General features: G+C 41.6%; 1 protein-coding gene across 2 annotated transcripts; it reads right to left on the bottom strand.

The window, feature by feature from the left end:
* Window positions 1-292: 292 nt before the first annotated feature.
* On the bottom strand, window positions 293-7,254 carry PDCD5 (programmed cell death 5). 2 transcript variants are annotated; one of them, XM_061173366.1, is made up of 6 exons: window positions 7,076-7,254; window positions 6,121-6,158; window positions 3,642-3,703; window positions 2,089-2,180; window positions 774-845; window positions 293-468 (listed from the first exon to the last, which is right to left on the bottom strand). In XM_061173366.1, exons 1-6 carry the CDS (start codon window positions 7,139-7,141, stop codon window positions 421-423), a joined length of 378 nt encoding a protein of 125 aa, XP_061029349.1. In that variant the 5' UTR covers window positions 7,142-7,254; the 3' UTR covers window positions 293-420. The 2 variants fall into 2 exon arrangements, with proteins under 2 accessions (XP_061029349.1, XP_061029350.1); XM_061173367.1 differs by lacking the exon at window positions 774-845.
* Between the last annotated feature and the right edge of the window lie 6,587 nt (window positions 7,255-13,841).

Raw genomic sequence — 13,841 nt, 5'->3', positions numbered from 1 at the left:
ACCTATGTCTTGGAAATATTAAAGTTGACTCAGCTTAATCCATGAGTCTTAAATCCCATGATGTTACCGGACACTGCTATTTTCTTTTTACTGAAGATGACTGAGCAGCTTCTGTTTCTGCTGAGGCCATTTTCCCACCTAACACTAATGTCACAATTACAAAGGATATACTCATGCTGCTACACATGTTCAAAAGCTTTTGATAGGAAAGGAAATAATTGAAAATGCAGGTCTTCTGTTCATTCTGCTATGGTTTTAAAACAAGTCTGTCCAAATTGTTTTATTTTGCATAACAAGTTTATTTTTAAAAGGCATATAGACAGTAAACAAAGTAAACATCCCATCAAGATCTTAACTTCTGCCAAGTATTATCTGTTCTAGAATTGCTCCATGAAGTCCCAGTCTCTAGACATCTTAAATTCAATAATCGTCATCTTCATCAGAGTCCATTACTTTTCTTCTGCTGAACTGGGGGGAAAATTAAATGAGTATCATAACATGTTTCACAAAGCATAACTCAGATTTTCTGAGAACACAAATTTCTACCTACTACAGCGAGACATTTCTGTCTTTAAAACAACTTAGTGTTTCAAAACAATAGAAGAGCCTTGAAAATTAGGCCCTCAGTATATGCAGCCTTTCTCCCCAAACTTCCCTGTGTTATAAAATGAAAATGTCTATGGGCTGAAACATGTTTGATACAGTACATGCAGATGCAACACTTATTTAAAATATCAATCTTTCTTTTGCCGTGTGCATTTGGGGAAACTTACTTTAACTGTTGTTTTCTTTTCTGTCTGTTGGCTTACTTTCTCGAGGATTTCTATTAAACCTTGTTCTGATACCTAGGATAACCATAGAGAAAAACAGTTTTTTTTTTTTTTTTTTTTAAAGGAATGGGTTGGATTTGAGGCTGATGCTTTTTTTTTTTTTAATTTATTTATTTTTTATTTTTATTTTTGGCTGTGTTGGGTCCTCGTTTCTGCGCGAGGGCTTTCTCTAGTTGCGGCAAGCGGGGGCCACTCCTCATCGCGGTGCGCGGGCCTCTCACTATCGCGGCCTCTCTTGTTGCGGAGCACAGGCTCCAGACGCGCAGGCTCAGTAATTGTGGCTCACGGGCCCAGCTGCTCCGCGGCACGTGGGATCCCCAGACCAGGGCTCGAACCCGCGTCCCCTGCATTAGCAGGCAGACTCTCAACCACTGCGCCACCAGGGAAGCCCAAAACAGTATTTTTTTAAAACAAAGAATTGACCTCAGCAGACTGAATGGTTTTAGTCCTTCCGGGGTACGGGGGTAGAGGTCAAGAGGGAAGGAGAGGGGACAGCGGGCTGAAGCCACTGGCTATAACTCTTGGTTTAAGTTCCACATAAAATCTGCTCCGCTAGTCTTCATTTAAGGGAGGAAAAGTATCCATCAGTTAGCTTCCTCGAAACATACAAAATTAACAGGCACTTAAGAACACCACCATCACCACTGTGTTAAGTGTCAGGGACAGAGATACACCATCTCTGACCCTGAAACCTTGAGAAGCTTAAAAGCAGGAGACGAGTCACTCAAAAAAGATGAAGCAGTCGTTGTCTCTTCCACACACATTCTCAGTGTAAGGGGTTCAGGGCGGGCTGACCCCTGTAGGCTGTGGTGGCGGCAGAGGGCTTCCCAGTGCAGGTGGGGCTCATCTGGGTCTTGAAGCAAGGTCAGGGATGCAGAATATACCCATCATGGCATTACAGCAACGCACATAATAACCAGGAATTTTAGCACCTCTTCATTTGCAAAACAAGCGTAACTTTACCTGTTTTAATTAGTATTACTGACAAACCCTGTTTCCAGTGTAGAAGCAATTTAGGCTAGCTGACCCTAATAGTCACTGGTTTCATAGCAATGTCAGAAAAGGAAAGAAGCAGAGGATTTTAGAAAAGACAATTAGTTATCTTTTAGGAACGATGGTAGATACAACTATTCTCTCCTTTAAAAATTGCTTCAACAAGAATTCAGTAACCAGAAAGAGATAAAATTGACCTTCTGAAAATGTTTTGATAAAGTAGGTAACAATAGGTTAAAACTGCCTCAAGGCAGTCCAAGCTTACCTTCCCACTTAGTTGTCCATACCGTGCCATCTGTATAAGGTAATTCTCTACTGCTTTAGTTTTCTCAGGCTTTACAAGTGCTAAGTTACTTACTAAAAAGGAAAAAAATGTTCCTTACTAAAAAGGAAAAAAAAATATATATCTATACACACACACACACACAAAGTCAGAACTAAATGCACTTATACCTTGAAACTAAGCACTGACATTTCCAAAGCCCTTCAGACTTATTCATGTCTTGAAACTAGCAAGGTAGATAAGGCAGATGCTATCGTTACTCCTCTTAAAAACGAGGAAAACTTGAGTTCAGCTGTGTCAACCTCAGTCAAGACCACACAGAGGTCGTGGCAGAGCCGAGATTAAACTTGGGTCCTCAGATTCTAAGCTCCATGCTTAAAAAAAAAAATGCACTATTGCCCTCTGAAAAGCAATTTATATATTACTACACATATATAATTGTAGTGATTCATCTAAGCCTGCCTCTTCTAAGCTGGGCTTCAAGTTACAATACAGAAGATACTGGTTCATTCTGATGGCTCATTTAATATTTTTTTCTACATGGTTTTTATGAAAAATTTTATTATGAAAAAACATACACTAAAACGGAGAATACAGGCATACCTCATTTTATTGAGCTTCACAGATACTGCGTTTTTCACAAATGAAGGTTTGTGGCAACCCAGCTTGGAGCAAGTCTATTGGCATAATTTTTCCAAGAGCATTTGCTCACTTCATGTCTTTGTATCACATTTTGGTAATTCTCACAATATTTCTGAACTATTATTATTCTTATATATGTTATGGTGATCTGTGATCAATGATTTTTGATGTTATTGCAAAAAGATCATGACTTGCTGAAGGCTCAGATGATGATTAACATTTTTTAGCAATAAGGTTTTTTTTTTTGCAATAAGGTATTTTTAAATTAAGGTATGTACACTGTTTTTTTAGACATAAGGCTATTGCACACTTAATAGACTACAGTATAGTATAAACTTAACTTTTATATGCGTTGGGGAACTAAAAAATTTGTGTGACTTGCTATACTGTGGTGGTCAGGAACCAAAGTTGCAATATCCTGTACAATAAACCAGAGCCCCCAATCACCCACGTCGACTACCAGCAACATTTTGTGACTGACTCGATTTAAGAGTTGTTTCCTATAAATTTTACCTCATACAGTCGTCCCTTCGTACCTGCAAGGACCCCCTGAGGATGCCAAAATCCAAGGATGCTCAAGCCCTTATATGAAATGGTGTAGTACTATCAGCCCTCTGTATCTGTGGATTCTGACTCCACGGATACAGAGGGCCGACTGTATGCACTTGGAGATCATCTCATTGGTAGGAGAGAATGGAGCTGGTACTTCTAATAATGATTTAAGTACCTTTCTTTAGGTTTATAAACTTAACATTTCTTACAAACAATCTGCATCTCACGTTTTAAGGTTAAACAAATATTTAATCTAGAGATAGCAACAATTTCATATATATCTCCCCATTCAAATAACTCAAGCCAATTTTATGGAAATAAAGAAAACTGAAGATGCTTACATCGGGCCCGGGCTGACTGATCCAGAACTTGGGCTAAGATACTGTTTCTCATTTCTGCTTCCCTACAACAAAAACAGGTCAAGCAAAATTAGAACTAAGCTGTCAGCATTCCTATTGAACATAGACTCTTACACTCAAAGGCCAGCGTTATATTTTGTGAGTGTATATCTTTATATTTTGTGAGGTTGAAAGGTAAAACTTCACATTTACCTAATCAGAGTGGAGTTTCAGTTCAACCACGATTATAAACATTTATTAAGTACCTAGTGTGTGAGAGGTGCTAGAAATTTATAGTGAGATTTCAGGCAATTACAAGGACCAAGTGATTAATCCCTGTAATTTTCTTAGAGATAAAGAAGCTGAGGTCCACGGAGGCAATGTTAAGGAGACACAGGTAACTGTGGCCAAGGTAGGACCAGATCCCATATTTCCAGACTCTCAGTTCTAGTTTTTGGGTTGGGAGGGGAGTTAAATTATAACTCTGCTTCTATCCTTGCATCTTCCTACCTATCCAAGTAGGAACTATTTCAAGTTCACAGGACAGTGGTTTCAAACTTTTTTTAAGCAGAAATTGTTTTTCAAATGAAGCCCTTCAAGGAACTTAATACGTAACACAGACAAAAGCAGAGATTCTTTGGCTGAATTCGAAGGGGAGCTCTGGCTGGCTGTGCTTACTAATTGCCCCCATCTGAGGAGCCCTGGGGTTCATGGAACACAGACTGAAGCCCACTTCCATAGGCCATTTCCTTATCACTCCTGAGTACTTCAACCCTGCCATGAACTTACTACATTTCACTAAATCTAAGAGGCCATAGAGTAGAAAACACACCATAGCATACTGTATCTCCAAGAATGAAAAACACCCTAGATGAGGTGTCTAATAGGAGACCCTCACTCAAAGCTGGGGTATCATCCCAGAGCAACATCCTCAATACAAGGTAAACAAGAAATAAACCCGCTATGCAGAAAGGAACAGCAAGGAAGTGTGCGTGCAACGACCTTGGCCCTGAGTGGAGGAAGAAAAAAGTGTCTCTGAGAATTTGAACTTCAAGCTGTAGTCTTGCAGGTTTGCTGTGTGAATTCACAGCTCCAGTGTGGAGAAAGGGGGAACCTCAAGCAGTGAATTTTAAGAGGTCTCAGGTTAGAAATGACCCACGTGATGGCAGAAGCAAAAGTAAATCCTCTTTGGAAGAATCCAGGACAAGAGCAATCAATTATGAGACACATTCGAACGTCAGATATGTTAGCATGTGAAAAAAAATGCACATCTTATAATCAGTGAAATTCATGCGGTAGTTTTATTTTCTTTTTAGCACTATCCCAGGTGCTTACCATCTGTCTTCTCCCTCTAATGTAAGCTACGTAAGGGCAGGAACCTTCTCCACCTTGCCTATCTCTGTAGACACAACACAGTGCCTGACCCAGAGCAGGTGCTCAGTATTTGCTGGATGAATGAATGAGTTAAAAGGCAACCCTGGGGGGTAGGGGTGGGGGCATGGGGAGTTTAATAGGCATAGTTTCAGATTTGCACGATGAAAAAGTTCTAGAGATTTGTTGCACAACAGTAAGAATATAGTTCACATGACTTATACTCTTAAAAAGAGTTAAGATGGTAAATTTTATCTTATGTGTTTTTTTTTAATCAGTTAGAAAAAAAAGGTAGCATGATGGGGTAACTAGGCATTCATTCAATAAACCTGCCAAGTGTGGGGTTCTCTGTGATATTCTGGGATAAAATGACATTGAGAACAGAATGATAGCTAATACTATTGAGCACTTACTAAATGTGAAGCACTGTGCCCCTGCAATCCTCACCACATACCTGTGAGGCAGTCCTACGATTATGTTGGTTTTAAGGTAATCACAGTTTAGCAGAGAAACATCAATCAGTAATTGCAATACAAAGTAATAAGTGCTGTGGGGTTCCATACATGTTTATTTAACAAACATAATAAACAGTGATGATGATTTCTGGAAAAATCACTATGCCAGGAAGATCTTTAGGAGTCACACACCTATTAAGGTGACTAAAGTAAAAAAAAAAAAATTTGGTGAAACCATCCTTCAAGAAGTTCAGAGTTCCCACAGACATAGAGAACAGACCAAGAGATCGGTGTTGGGAGGTGGGTCAAATGAGTGAAGATTATCAGAGAAGTATAAACTTCCAGGTATACATAAGTCATGGGGATGAATGTACAGCATGGTGACTATAGTTAATAATACGGTATTGCATGTTTGAAAGTTGCCAACAGAGTAGATCTTAAAAGTTCTCATCACAAGGAAAAAAGTTTGTAAGTATGTGCGGTGATGAATGTTAACTAGACTTATTGTGGGGATCATTTCACAGTATGTACAAATATGGAATAATTATGCTGTATGCCTGAAACTTACGTTGTACGCCAAGTACTCCTTAATTTAAAAAAAGAGCCACTACATTAAAAACAAAAAACAAAAAACAGTTCAGAGCTCCAGCCCATACCTTTGCTTTGCTTCCTGTTGTGCTACATCGCCAGGGTCCTGAAAAAACAATTTTATCTTTTAGTAATTTCACAGAGGAAAAACACAGGAACTCCTATTTTCTTTCTGATACCTAACAGGCTCCTGCAGTGGTAGAGACGGCTTTGCCAAATAATTAAAAGCCGGGCCTCACAAAAGTCAAACTGATAGCTTCCACTTACGACAGCGTTTTGATAAGCTTCTAAAGTCACAATCCAACAGAGTGTTTTAGAATACAAACAACCATTAGGGAGAAGAATCCTTGCTCTACGAAACCGTGTTTTACGTGGTAAGAATAATTTTCGTAAAAGAAAATGTGCTTCGGTATTGGGGACGCTGCAGATTCAAACAGCCCTCCCTTCCAGACCATCCCGCTCCACCCCTAACACGTTACTCCCTTCCTCTTTGCAGTAGAGCCCTTACTTGGGCGTTTTATCTACGGGATTAGTTTGGTGCCTGGCCCTCCCCGGGACTGTCAACTCCATCAGGCGATGTTCCCCGCTGTACCCTCAGCACCTGGCACACAGCAGACCCTTGGGTCGGAACAATTAAATTCTAGAAAACATTCGGCAGGAACGCTAGTCGAAGCAGGCTAGATCCACGAGCTAAGGGCACCGAGAGACCCGAGGGGCTGAGAATTCTGTTTGGGACCAATGCCTGCCCGGGTGACAACCAGCCCCTGCCCGGGACAGGCCCCCCCCCCCCCGCCCGGGGCAGCACGTGGTCCGCTGGCCGCCCGAGACCCAGCACGGCGGGGAGAGGGACCGAGCCTGCTCAGAAGCGACCAGGAGGCCGCCGGCGACGGAGGCGGGGTCCTCGGCCGCGGGGAGAGCTGGGGCGTCGGCGCCTGGAGCCTCCGCCCGGGGCCGCGCCCTCCACCTCGGGCGAAGGCAGCGCCCCTCAGGGGACGGGCCTGGCGGAGGGGCGGGCGCGCTCACCCCGTGCTTCGCCTGCAGCTCGGCCAGCCTGTGCTTCCTCAGCGCCTCGAGCTCCTCCTCCGCCATGGCGCGGCCGTCCGGAGCGAGCAGCCGCGGCCAGGCTCCAGCCCACTCGAGAGACCGCTGGCAGCCCCTCAGCGCGCGCGCCGCCCTCCCCACTGCGCAGGCGCCCGCAGCGCCCAGGCATCACCAATCCAGCCCGGAGCCGCGCCGCGCGCCCCAGCCAGGGTGCGGGGAGAGGCCCGATTCCGCGATTGCTGGCCGCGGCTTGCGGGGCAGGACCGCTGCGCGGAACCTTCCGGACTTCGGTTCCACCTCCCCGCTGCAAATCTGTGCTCTGCGCGCGCGGCCGCCAGCCGGGCAAACATCTGGCTGCGTGTGGGAAAAGATAGTAACCTAGAAACAGGCCATCCTCAACAAGTATAATAATAGGTAAAATTTGTTGGTGGCCTGTAATGTGCTAGGCTCACGTTATCTTCATTTACAGATGAGGATCCGGGCGCTTAGAAACGCTAAGTGAAGTGATGGAAATGTTCTAAAACTGGATGGTGGTGATGGTTGCACAATTTTAAAATTTGTTCAGAAGTATTAAATTGTACCCTTAAAGTGGGTTGGGCGTGGGGCTGGAGCAAATAGAGACTCTCTGGTCATCCTGACGTTACGAAGCCAGGTTAAAACAAACTTGGAGGCTGAGAGTCGGCATCAGATGGGCCTTTCCTCAGAGGTTGGCTTGGGGGCTGTGGGATGTGGTGTGAACTCCGGGACACTCCACACACACACACACACACACACACGCGCTGTCCTGGGGCGCGCGCGCGCGCGCACACACACACACACTCTCACGCTGTCCTGGGGTGAATTCCCTGGCGATAAAAGCGCGCCTTTGGAGTGGGGACATTGGTGTGTGTTGGCCGGAATGTCAGCTCCCTAACCCTATGTCATGCATGTGCTGTCTTTTCAGTTGTGACAAAATATAAAATTTACCACTTTAACCATTTTAAGTTCACAGTTAAGTAGTGTTAAATGCGTTCACCTTGTGCGATCTCTAGGACTCTTTTCGTCTTGTAAAACTAAAACTGTGCCCTATCCCCCCTTCCCCCCAGCCCTTGAACCATTCTACTTTCTGTCTCTGAATTTGCCTGTTATATGTACCTATACAAGTGGAATCATACAACATTTGTCCTTTTGTGACTAGCCTACTTCACTTAGCATAATGTCTTCCAGATTCATCCATGTGATACCGACCAGGGTTCTTGGCCTTCCCCAATCAATAGAAATTGATCAGAGGCTAGACAAGAAATTCAGGCAAGGCTTTATTGGGGCCCCTGCTGCAGCAGGGGGAAGCAAGAACAAGTAACGGTTTCCCTTGCTCACTCCCTGGGGCGGATGCGCCGGTTCCTTATATGGGGTGAGGGTAGGGGTGTGTCCAGGGATTGGGCCAGAGGGGAGGCTTAGGTGTTTTGCCCACCCCTTTGGTGGTGTTGAGTGCAGGAGGCATGCACAGTACCCTGCCTATGCTCCTGACACCTGTTTTTGCACCCAGCTCTTCAGAAGTGGCAGTTGGGCTTTTTGGTCTCTTTGTACCTTGTCCAGAATTTGCCCCAAATGCACATGTGCACAGTTATTTTTAGTCCCTATAGCTTCTTTGTATTTTGTTGCTTGAGGAGAGGTTTGTCCAGGTGCAAGCACTGCAGCAAAGGGTCCCAGGTCCCAGCCTGTCTCACATATTGTAGCGTGTGTCAGAATTTCTTTCCTATTTAATAACATTTCTCTCTCATATATATATATTATATATATATAATATATATAATCACATTTTGTTTATCCATTCATCACTTGGGTTGTTTCCTCTTTTTTTTTTAAAATTAATTTATTTTTATTTTTTTATTTATTTTTGGCTGCGTTGGGTCTTTGTTGCTGCGCGCGGGCTTTCTCTAGTTGCGGCGAGCGGGGGCTACTCTTCGTTGCGGTGCGCAGGCTTCTCATTGTGGTGGCTTCTCTTGTTGCGGAGCACGGGCTCTAGGCGCTCGGGCTTCAGTAGTTGTGGCTCGCGGGCTCTAGAGCACAGGCTCAGTAGTTGTGGCACACGGGTGGCTTATTTGCTCCACGGCATGTGGGATCTTCCCGGACCAGGGCTTGAACTCGTGTCCCCTGCATTGGCAGGTGGATTCTAAACCACTGTGCCACCAGGGAAGCCCCAAGAGGCTATATATTTAAATAACATACCTATGCTATGATGTCTTCATTTATATAGTTTAGACATTTTCTAATCCCCTGATGGATAGGGATTTGACACACTCCACAACTCCTATTTTTCTTCCTTAGTTTCCTAATACACATATTACTATTTTTAGTTCCAAAGTTGTATATTGTTTAAGCAACACACTTACACCTTCTCTTTCTTATTCCAACAGGTATAGACAGTGTCTCTTGACTCCCAGCTTTAAAAGATGAAGATGCCAGCATCTCTAACTTTCCAGTAAGTTTGCTTCCTTTTTTCTGCATTCTCAGCTTCTATTATCTGTGCTTTTTATTATCTGTGCTACATCTTGTTCATATTCCAATCTGTAATCATAATTCAGTCTTTTTTTCCTTCCTTTTCATTGAGACATAATTGACCTACAGCCCTGTATAAGTTTAAGGTGAACAGCATAATGATTTGACTTAGATATATCGTGAAATGATCACCACAATAAGTTTAGTGAGCATCCATCATCTCCTATAGATACAAAAAAAAAAAAGAAAAAAAGAAAAAGGAAGAAAAGAAAAAATATTTTTTCCTTGTGATGAGAACTCAAGATTTACTCTCTTAACAATTTACACATGTAACATAAAGCAAAGTATAATATAATTATATGAATCATGTTGTACATTACATCCCTAGGACTTCTTTACCTTATAACTGGCAGTCTCTAACTTCTGACCACCTTCATCCAATTCCTCCTCCCTTCAAACCCCCCTCCCCCTGCCTCTGGTAACCACAAATCTGATCTCTTTTTCTACGAGTTTGTTTGTTTGAAGTATAATTGACCCACAGCACTATGTTAGTGCCTGGTGCACAACATAATGATTCAACATTTCTATACATTACAAAATGATCACCATAATAAGTCTAGTTACCGTCTGTCACCATACAAAGATATTACATTATTATGGACTATATTCCCTATGCAGTACATTTTGTCCTGTGACTCATTTATTTTGTAACTGGAAGTTTGTACCTCTTGATCTCCCTCACCCATTTCACTCCTCCCTCCACCCCAGCTCTCCTCTGGCAACCACTTGTTTGTTCTCTGTATCTGTGACTCTGTTTCGGTTTTATCTATAACTGCTTTTCAGTTCACTTGTTTTGTTTTAGATTCCACATATAACTGAAGTCATATGGTATTTGTCTTTCCCTGTCTGACTTATTTCGCGGAGCATAATACCCTCTAGGTCCATCCATGTTGTCGCAAATGGCAGGATTTCCTTCTTTTTTTTATGGCTGAATGATATTCTGTTGTATACATATGCCTCGTTTTCTTTATCCATTCATCCATTGATGGACACTCAGGTTGTTTCCATGACCTGGCTCTTGTGTATAATGCTGCAATGAAATTGGGGTGCCTTGTTTTTCTTTATCAAAGAAAACTGAACCTTTCTAAACTCTCCATCGTATCATGTGTTCTGACAGACTCTACTTTTCTTATCAGATACCTGTCTTCCTCCTCTCTCTTTAATCTGGACAGGTTCCTCTCTAGGCCTCTTGCATCCTGTTGTTCTGGATTTCCCTTTGTTGCTATTTTAGGTTGTATCCTGTGTTTTGGATTCCCTGTTTTCTTTCCTGGTTTAACCCCTCATCTTTTTGAAGCACATCTTCAAGTAGTTGTCTAAGAAAAAGAGCTGGTAGGTAAAATTTCTATGTTCTTGCATGTATGAATATTTAATCTTATACTCTAATTGTTTGGTTAATTATAAACTTCTAGAAAAAAGAATTTTCCCTCAGAATTATTTTAAATTAAAAAATTTAAAAATTATTTTCTATTTTCCCTTACAGCTTTGTTATGTATCAGTTGTATTTCTTAAATTCCTTTTCATTTTGAAAAATATATAAAAAAATGGAAGGAATGGTGGAAAGAACACCTATATGTCCTTCACATAGATCCACTAATCATTAAGATTTTGCCACATTTGGTATATCTTTCTGTCTGCACACACGTGGTGTGCATGCATACACACACACACAAATGCACATACACATGCACAGTTTTTCTGAACCATTTGAATGTAACTTTCAGATATCATGTCACTTCACCCCTAAGTATATATATCCTAAGAACAAAGACATTCTCATGTATAACTACACTACAGTTAGTGCACTCAATAAATTAATGTAGATAAAATAATATCATCTAACTGATATACAACCCACTTTTGTCTCTCTCTAATTGTTCGAATAAACTTCTCCACAACTGTTTGTTTTCTTGTCAATCCATGATTCAGTTGTGTTTAGTAGTCAGTCTCTTTGAAGGTATATCTCATCAGTTTTCTAACATTTGGTGTTGGTGATAAAAAATCTGAATTTTGTTCCTTCGTAAGTGGTATCTTTTTCCTTGCAGAAGCTTTTAGAATATTTTCTTTTTTTCCCAGTGTTCTAAAATTTTGCAGACATGTGGGTCTTTTAAAAGACCTTGTGCTGTTTGCTCTGTAGGTACTTTCAATCTGAAAACTTGTAACTTTAACCTTTCGGAGATTTTGTTGTATTGCTCATTTGATAATGTTTCCCCTCTGATTTCTATCTTTCTTTATCTGGAATGCCTGTAAAACTGGACCTCTTGGAAAGGTCTTCTGAGTCTCATTTCTTTCATGTCTCCCATCTCATGGTTTTTTTGCTTTGCTTTCTGGAAGATTTCTTCTGTTTTATCTTCTGGGCCTTCAGTTTATTTCAGCATCATATTTTCATTCTATAAGAGCCCTTTCTTGTTCTCTGATTGTGCTGTTTACTTAGCATCTTGTTTTTGATTTTGAATGCAATAACTTCCTGAATATAGTTATGATTATAATTAGAAAAAATTTTTAATCTCTTCTATTTCCTGAATTAGCTCTCTTTCCTTTGAGGTTGTTTTTTTCCTGTTTGTGGTAATTTTTTAAGGCAGCCCTTAGCAAATTAATACAAATTTCTGTCTCTCTTTCTTTCCCTCCCTTCCCTCCTTCCTTCTTCCCTCCCTCCTTCCCTTCCTTCCTTTCCTTTCCTTCCTTCCTTCCTTTCTTCCTTCCTTCCTTTCCTTCCTTCCTTCTTTCTCTCCTTCCTCCCTCCCTTCCTTCTCTCCTTCCTTCTTCCCTCCCTCCCTCCTTCCCTTCCTTCCTTTCCTTTCCTTCCTTCCTTCCTCCCTTTCCTTCCTTCCTTCCTTCTTTCTCTCCTTCCTCCCTCCCTCCCTCCCTTCCTTCTCTCCTTCCTTCTTCCTTCTTTCTCCTCCTTCTCCTCCTCCTCTTCCTCCTCCTCCCTTTTCTTCTTTGTTATTTAATGGAAGAACTCTCAGATGTTTCATTTGCAGAGTTGATCTTTCGTGGCCCTGCATTCTGAACGAGGGGTGGAGCTAAGGACTGGACTGTTTAAGACAGAGCCTTTGGAGTAATCCCAGTGTTTTTGGCCCGGTCTCACTTGCGTCCTCTGTCTTATTCCTCTCTGGAATTCTGTAGGGAAGATCGGCAACCTCCTCTGCGGTGTGTCATCTGTCATTACTTCTGTATCAGCTTGACACAGTCTCACAATTTTTTTTAAAGCTTTCTTCCACTGATGGACAACTTCCTGTTCTCTTTGTCATTGTGGATTTATTCCCATTTTAGTCCTTTACTATCATTTTTGTAGGGTCTTAGGGGGAAGAAGAGAAAAACTGAGTGGCCAGTCCGTCATTTTGAAAATAGCACTTGTTTTCTTGTCTCCAACTTGCAGTTTTGATCTTTTTAGCTGAGAAGTTATTTAGGAGGCTTGTATCAGTCAGGATGGGCTAGGCTATGCTGTATAACAAAACCCTCAAAATATTAATGGCTTAAAATGGCAAAAGTTTATTTCTTGCTCACCGAGGTTGGCTGGGGGCTCTGCTCCAGGTCTCCCCACTCTGAGACCCAGGCTAGCAGAGCAGCTGCCATCTCGCTGTTACCAGTTGCCATGGCAGAGATAACCTAGTGAATCGTGCACTGTCCCTTTAAGTTTCCACCCAGAAATGATACCCATCATTTCTCTTCATATTTCATTGGCCAAAGAAAATCATTTGACTATTCTTAACATCAAAGGGGGTGAAGAAGTACAATCCTACCCTGTGCCTAGAAAATGGAAAGCTGGAAATGTCTGTTGAACAGTACAATGAACCACCAGAAGATTGTAAAATTTCAAGTGTTTGAATTCTAAAAACTTTTAACACTTGAATTAAAAAAAGAATTGCACTGGAATCAGAGAATGTAGGCTTGTATAAAATTCCTGAGATTTTTTCATTGCATTATTTGTGACTGATTTTTTAAAATGCTTTATGGGATTGGGAAAGATGTACCCTTTGTTGGTTGTAGACAAGTTTGACACATACACAACATGAAGCTATTTATATCTTCTATATACCTGTTAATTTTTTTATATACCAGATCTATCAAAGACTAAAGAATTATTTAAAGTTCTTAACATACTATTGTGTTTCTATAGATTTCTCCTTGTTTTTATAACAGTTTTGCACTCATATTTACCTTGTAAGAGTTCATAGTAGATATGCATTTTCTATTTTGTTTAAATAACCTT

This window comes from Eubalaena glacialis, chromosome 18, assembly GCF_028564815.1.
Source record: "Eubalaena glacialis isolate mEubGla1 chromosome 18, mEubGla1.1.hap2.+ XY, whole genome shotgun sequence".
Lineage (NCBI taxonomy): Eukaryota > Metazoa > Chordata > Mammalia > Artiodactyla > Balaenidae > Eubalaena > Eubalaena glacialis.
The sequence above is the reverse complement of the archived record's forward strand: the minus strand, read 5'-3'. Positions and strand labels throughout refer to the sequence as shown.

What these genes read in the sequence shown, in the direction of transcription:
- PDCD5 (XM_061173366.1), bottom strand. Translation starts at nt 7,141, where the DNA reads ATGGCGGAGGAGGAGCTCGAGGCGCTGAGGAAGCACAGGCTGGCCGAG. An exon ending in AGCTGCAGGCGAAGCACGGG is followed by an intron (nt 6,159 to 7,075) that starts GTGAGCGCGCCC and finishes TTGTTTTTTCAG; the next exon opens with GACCCTGGCGATGTAGCACA. An exon ending in TCAGTCAGCCCGGGCCCGAT is followed by an intron (nt 2,181 to 3,641) that starts GTAAGCATCTTC and finishes TTTCCTTTTTAG; the next exon opens with TAAGTAACTTAGCACTTGTA.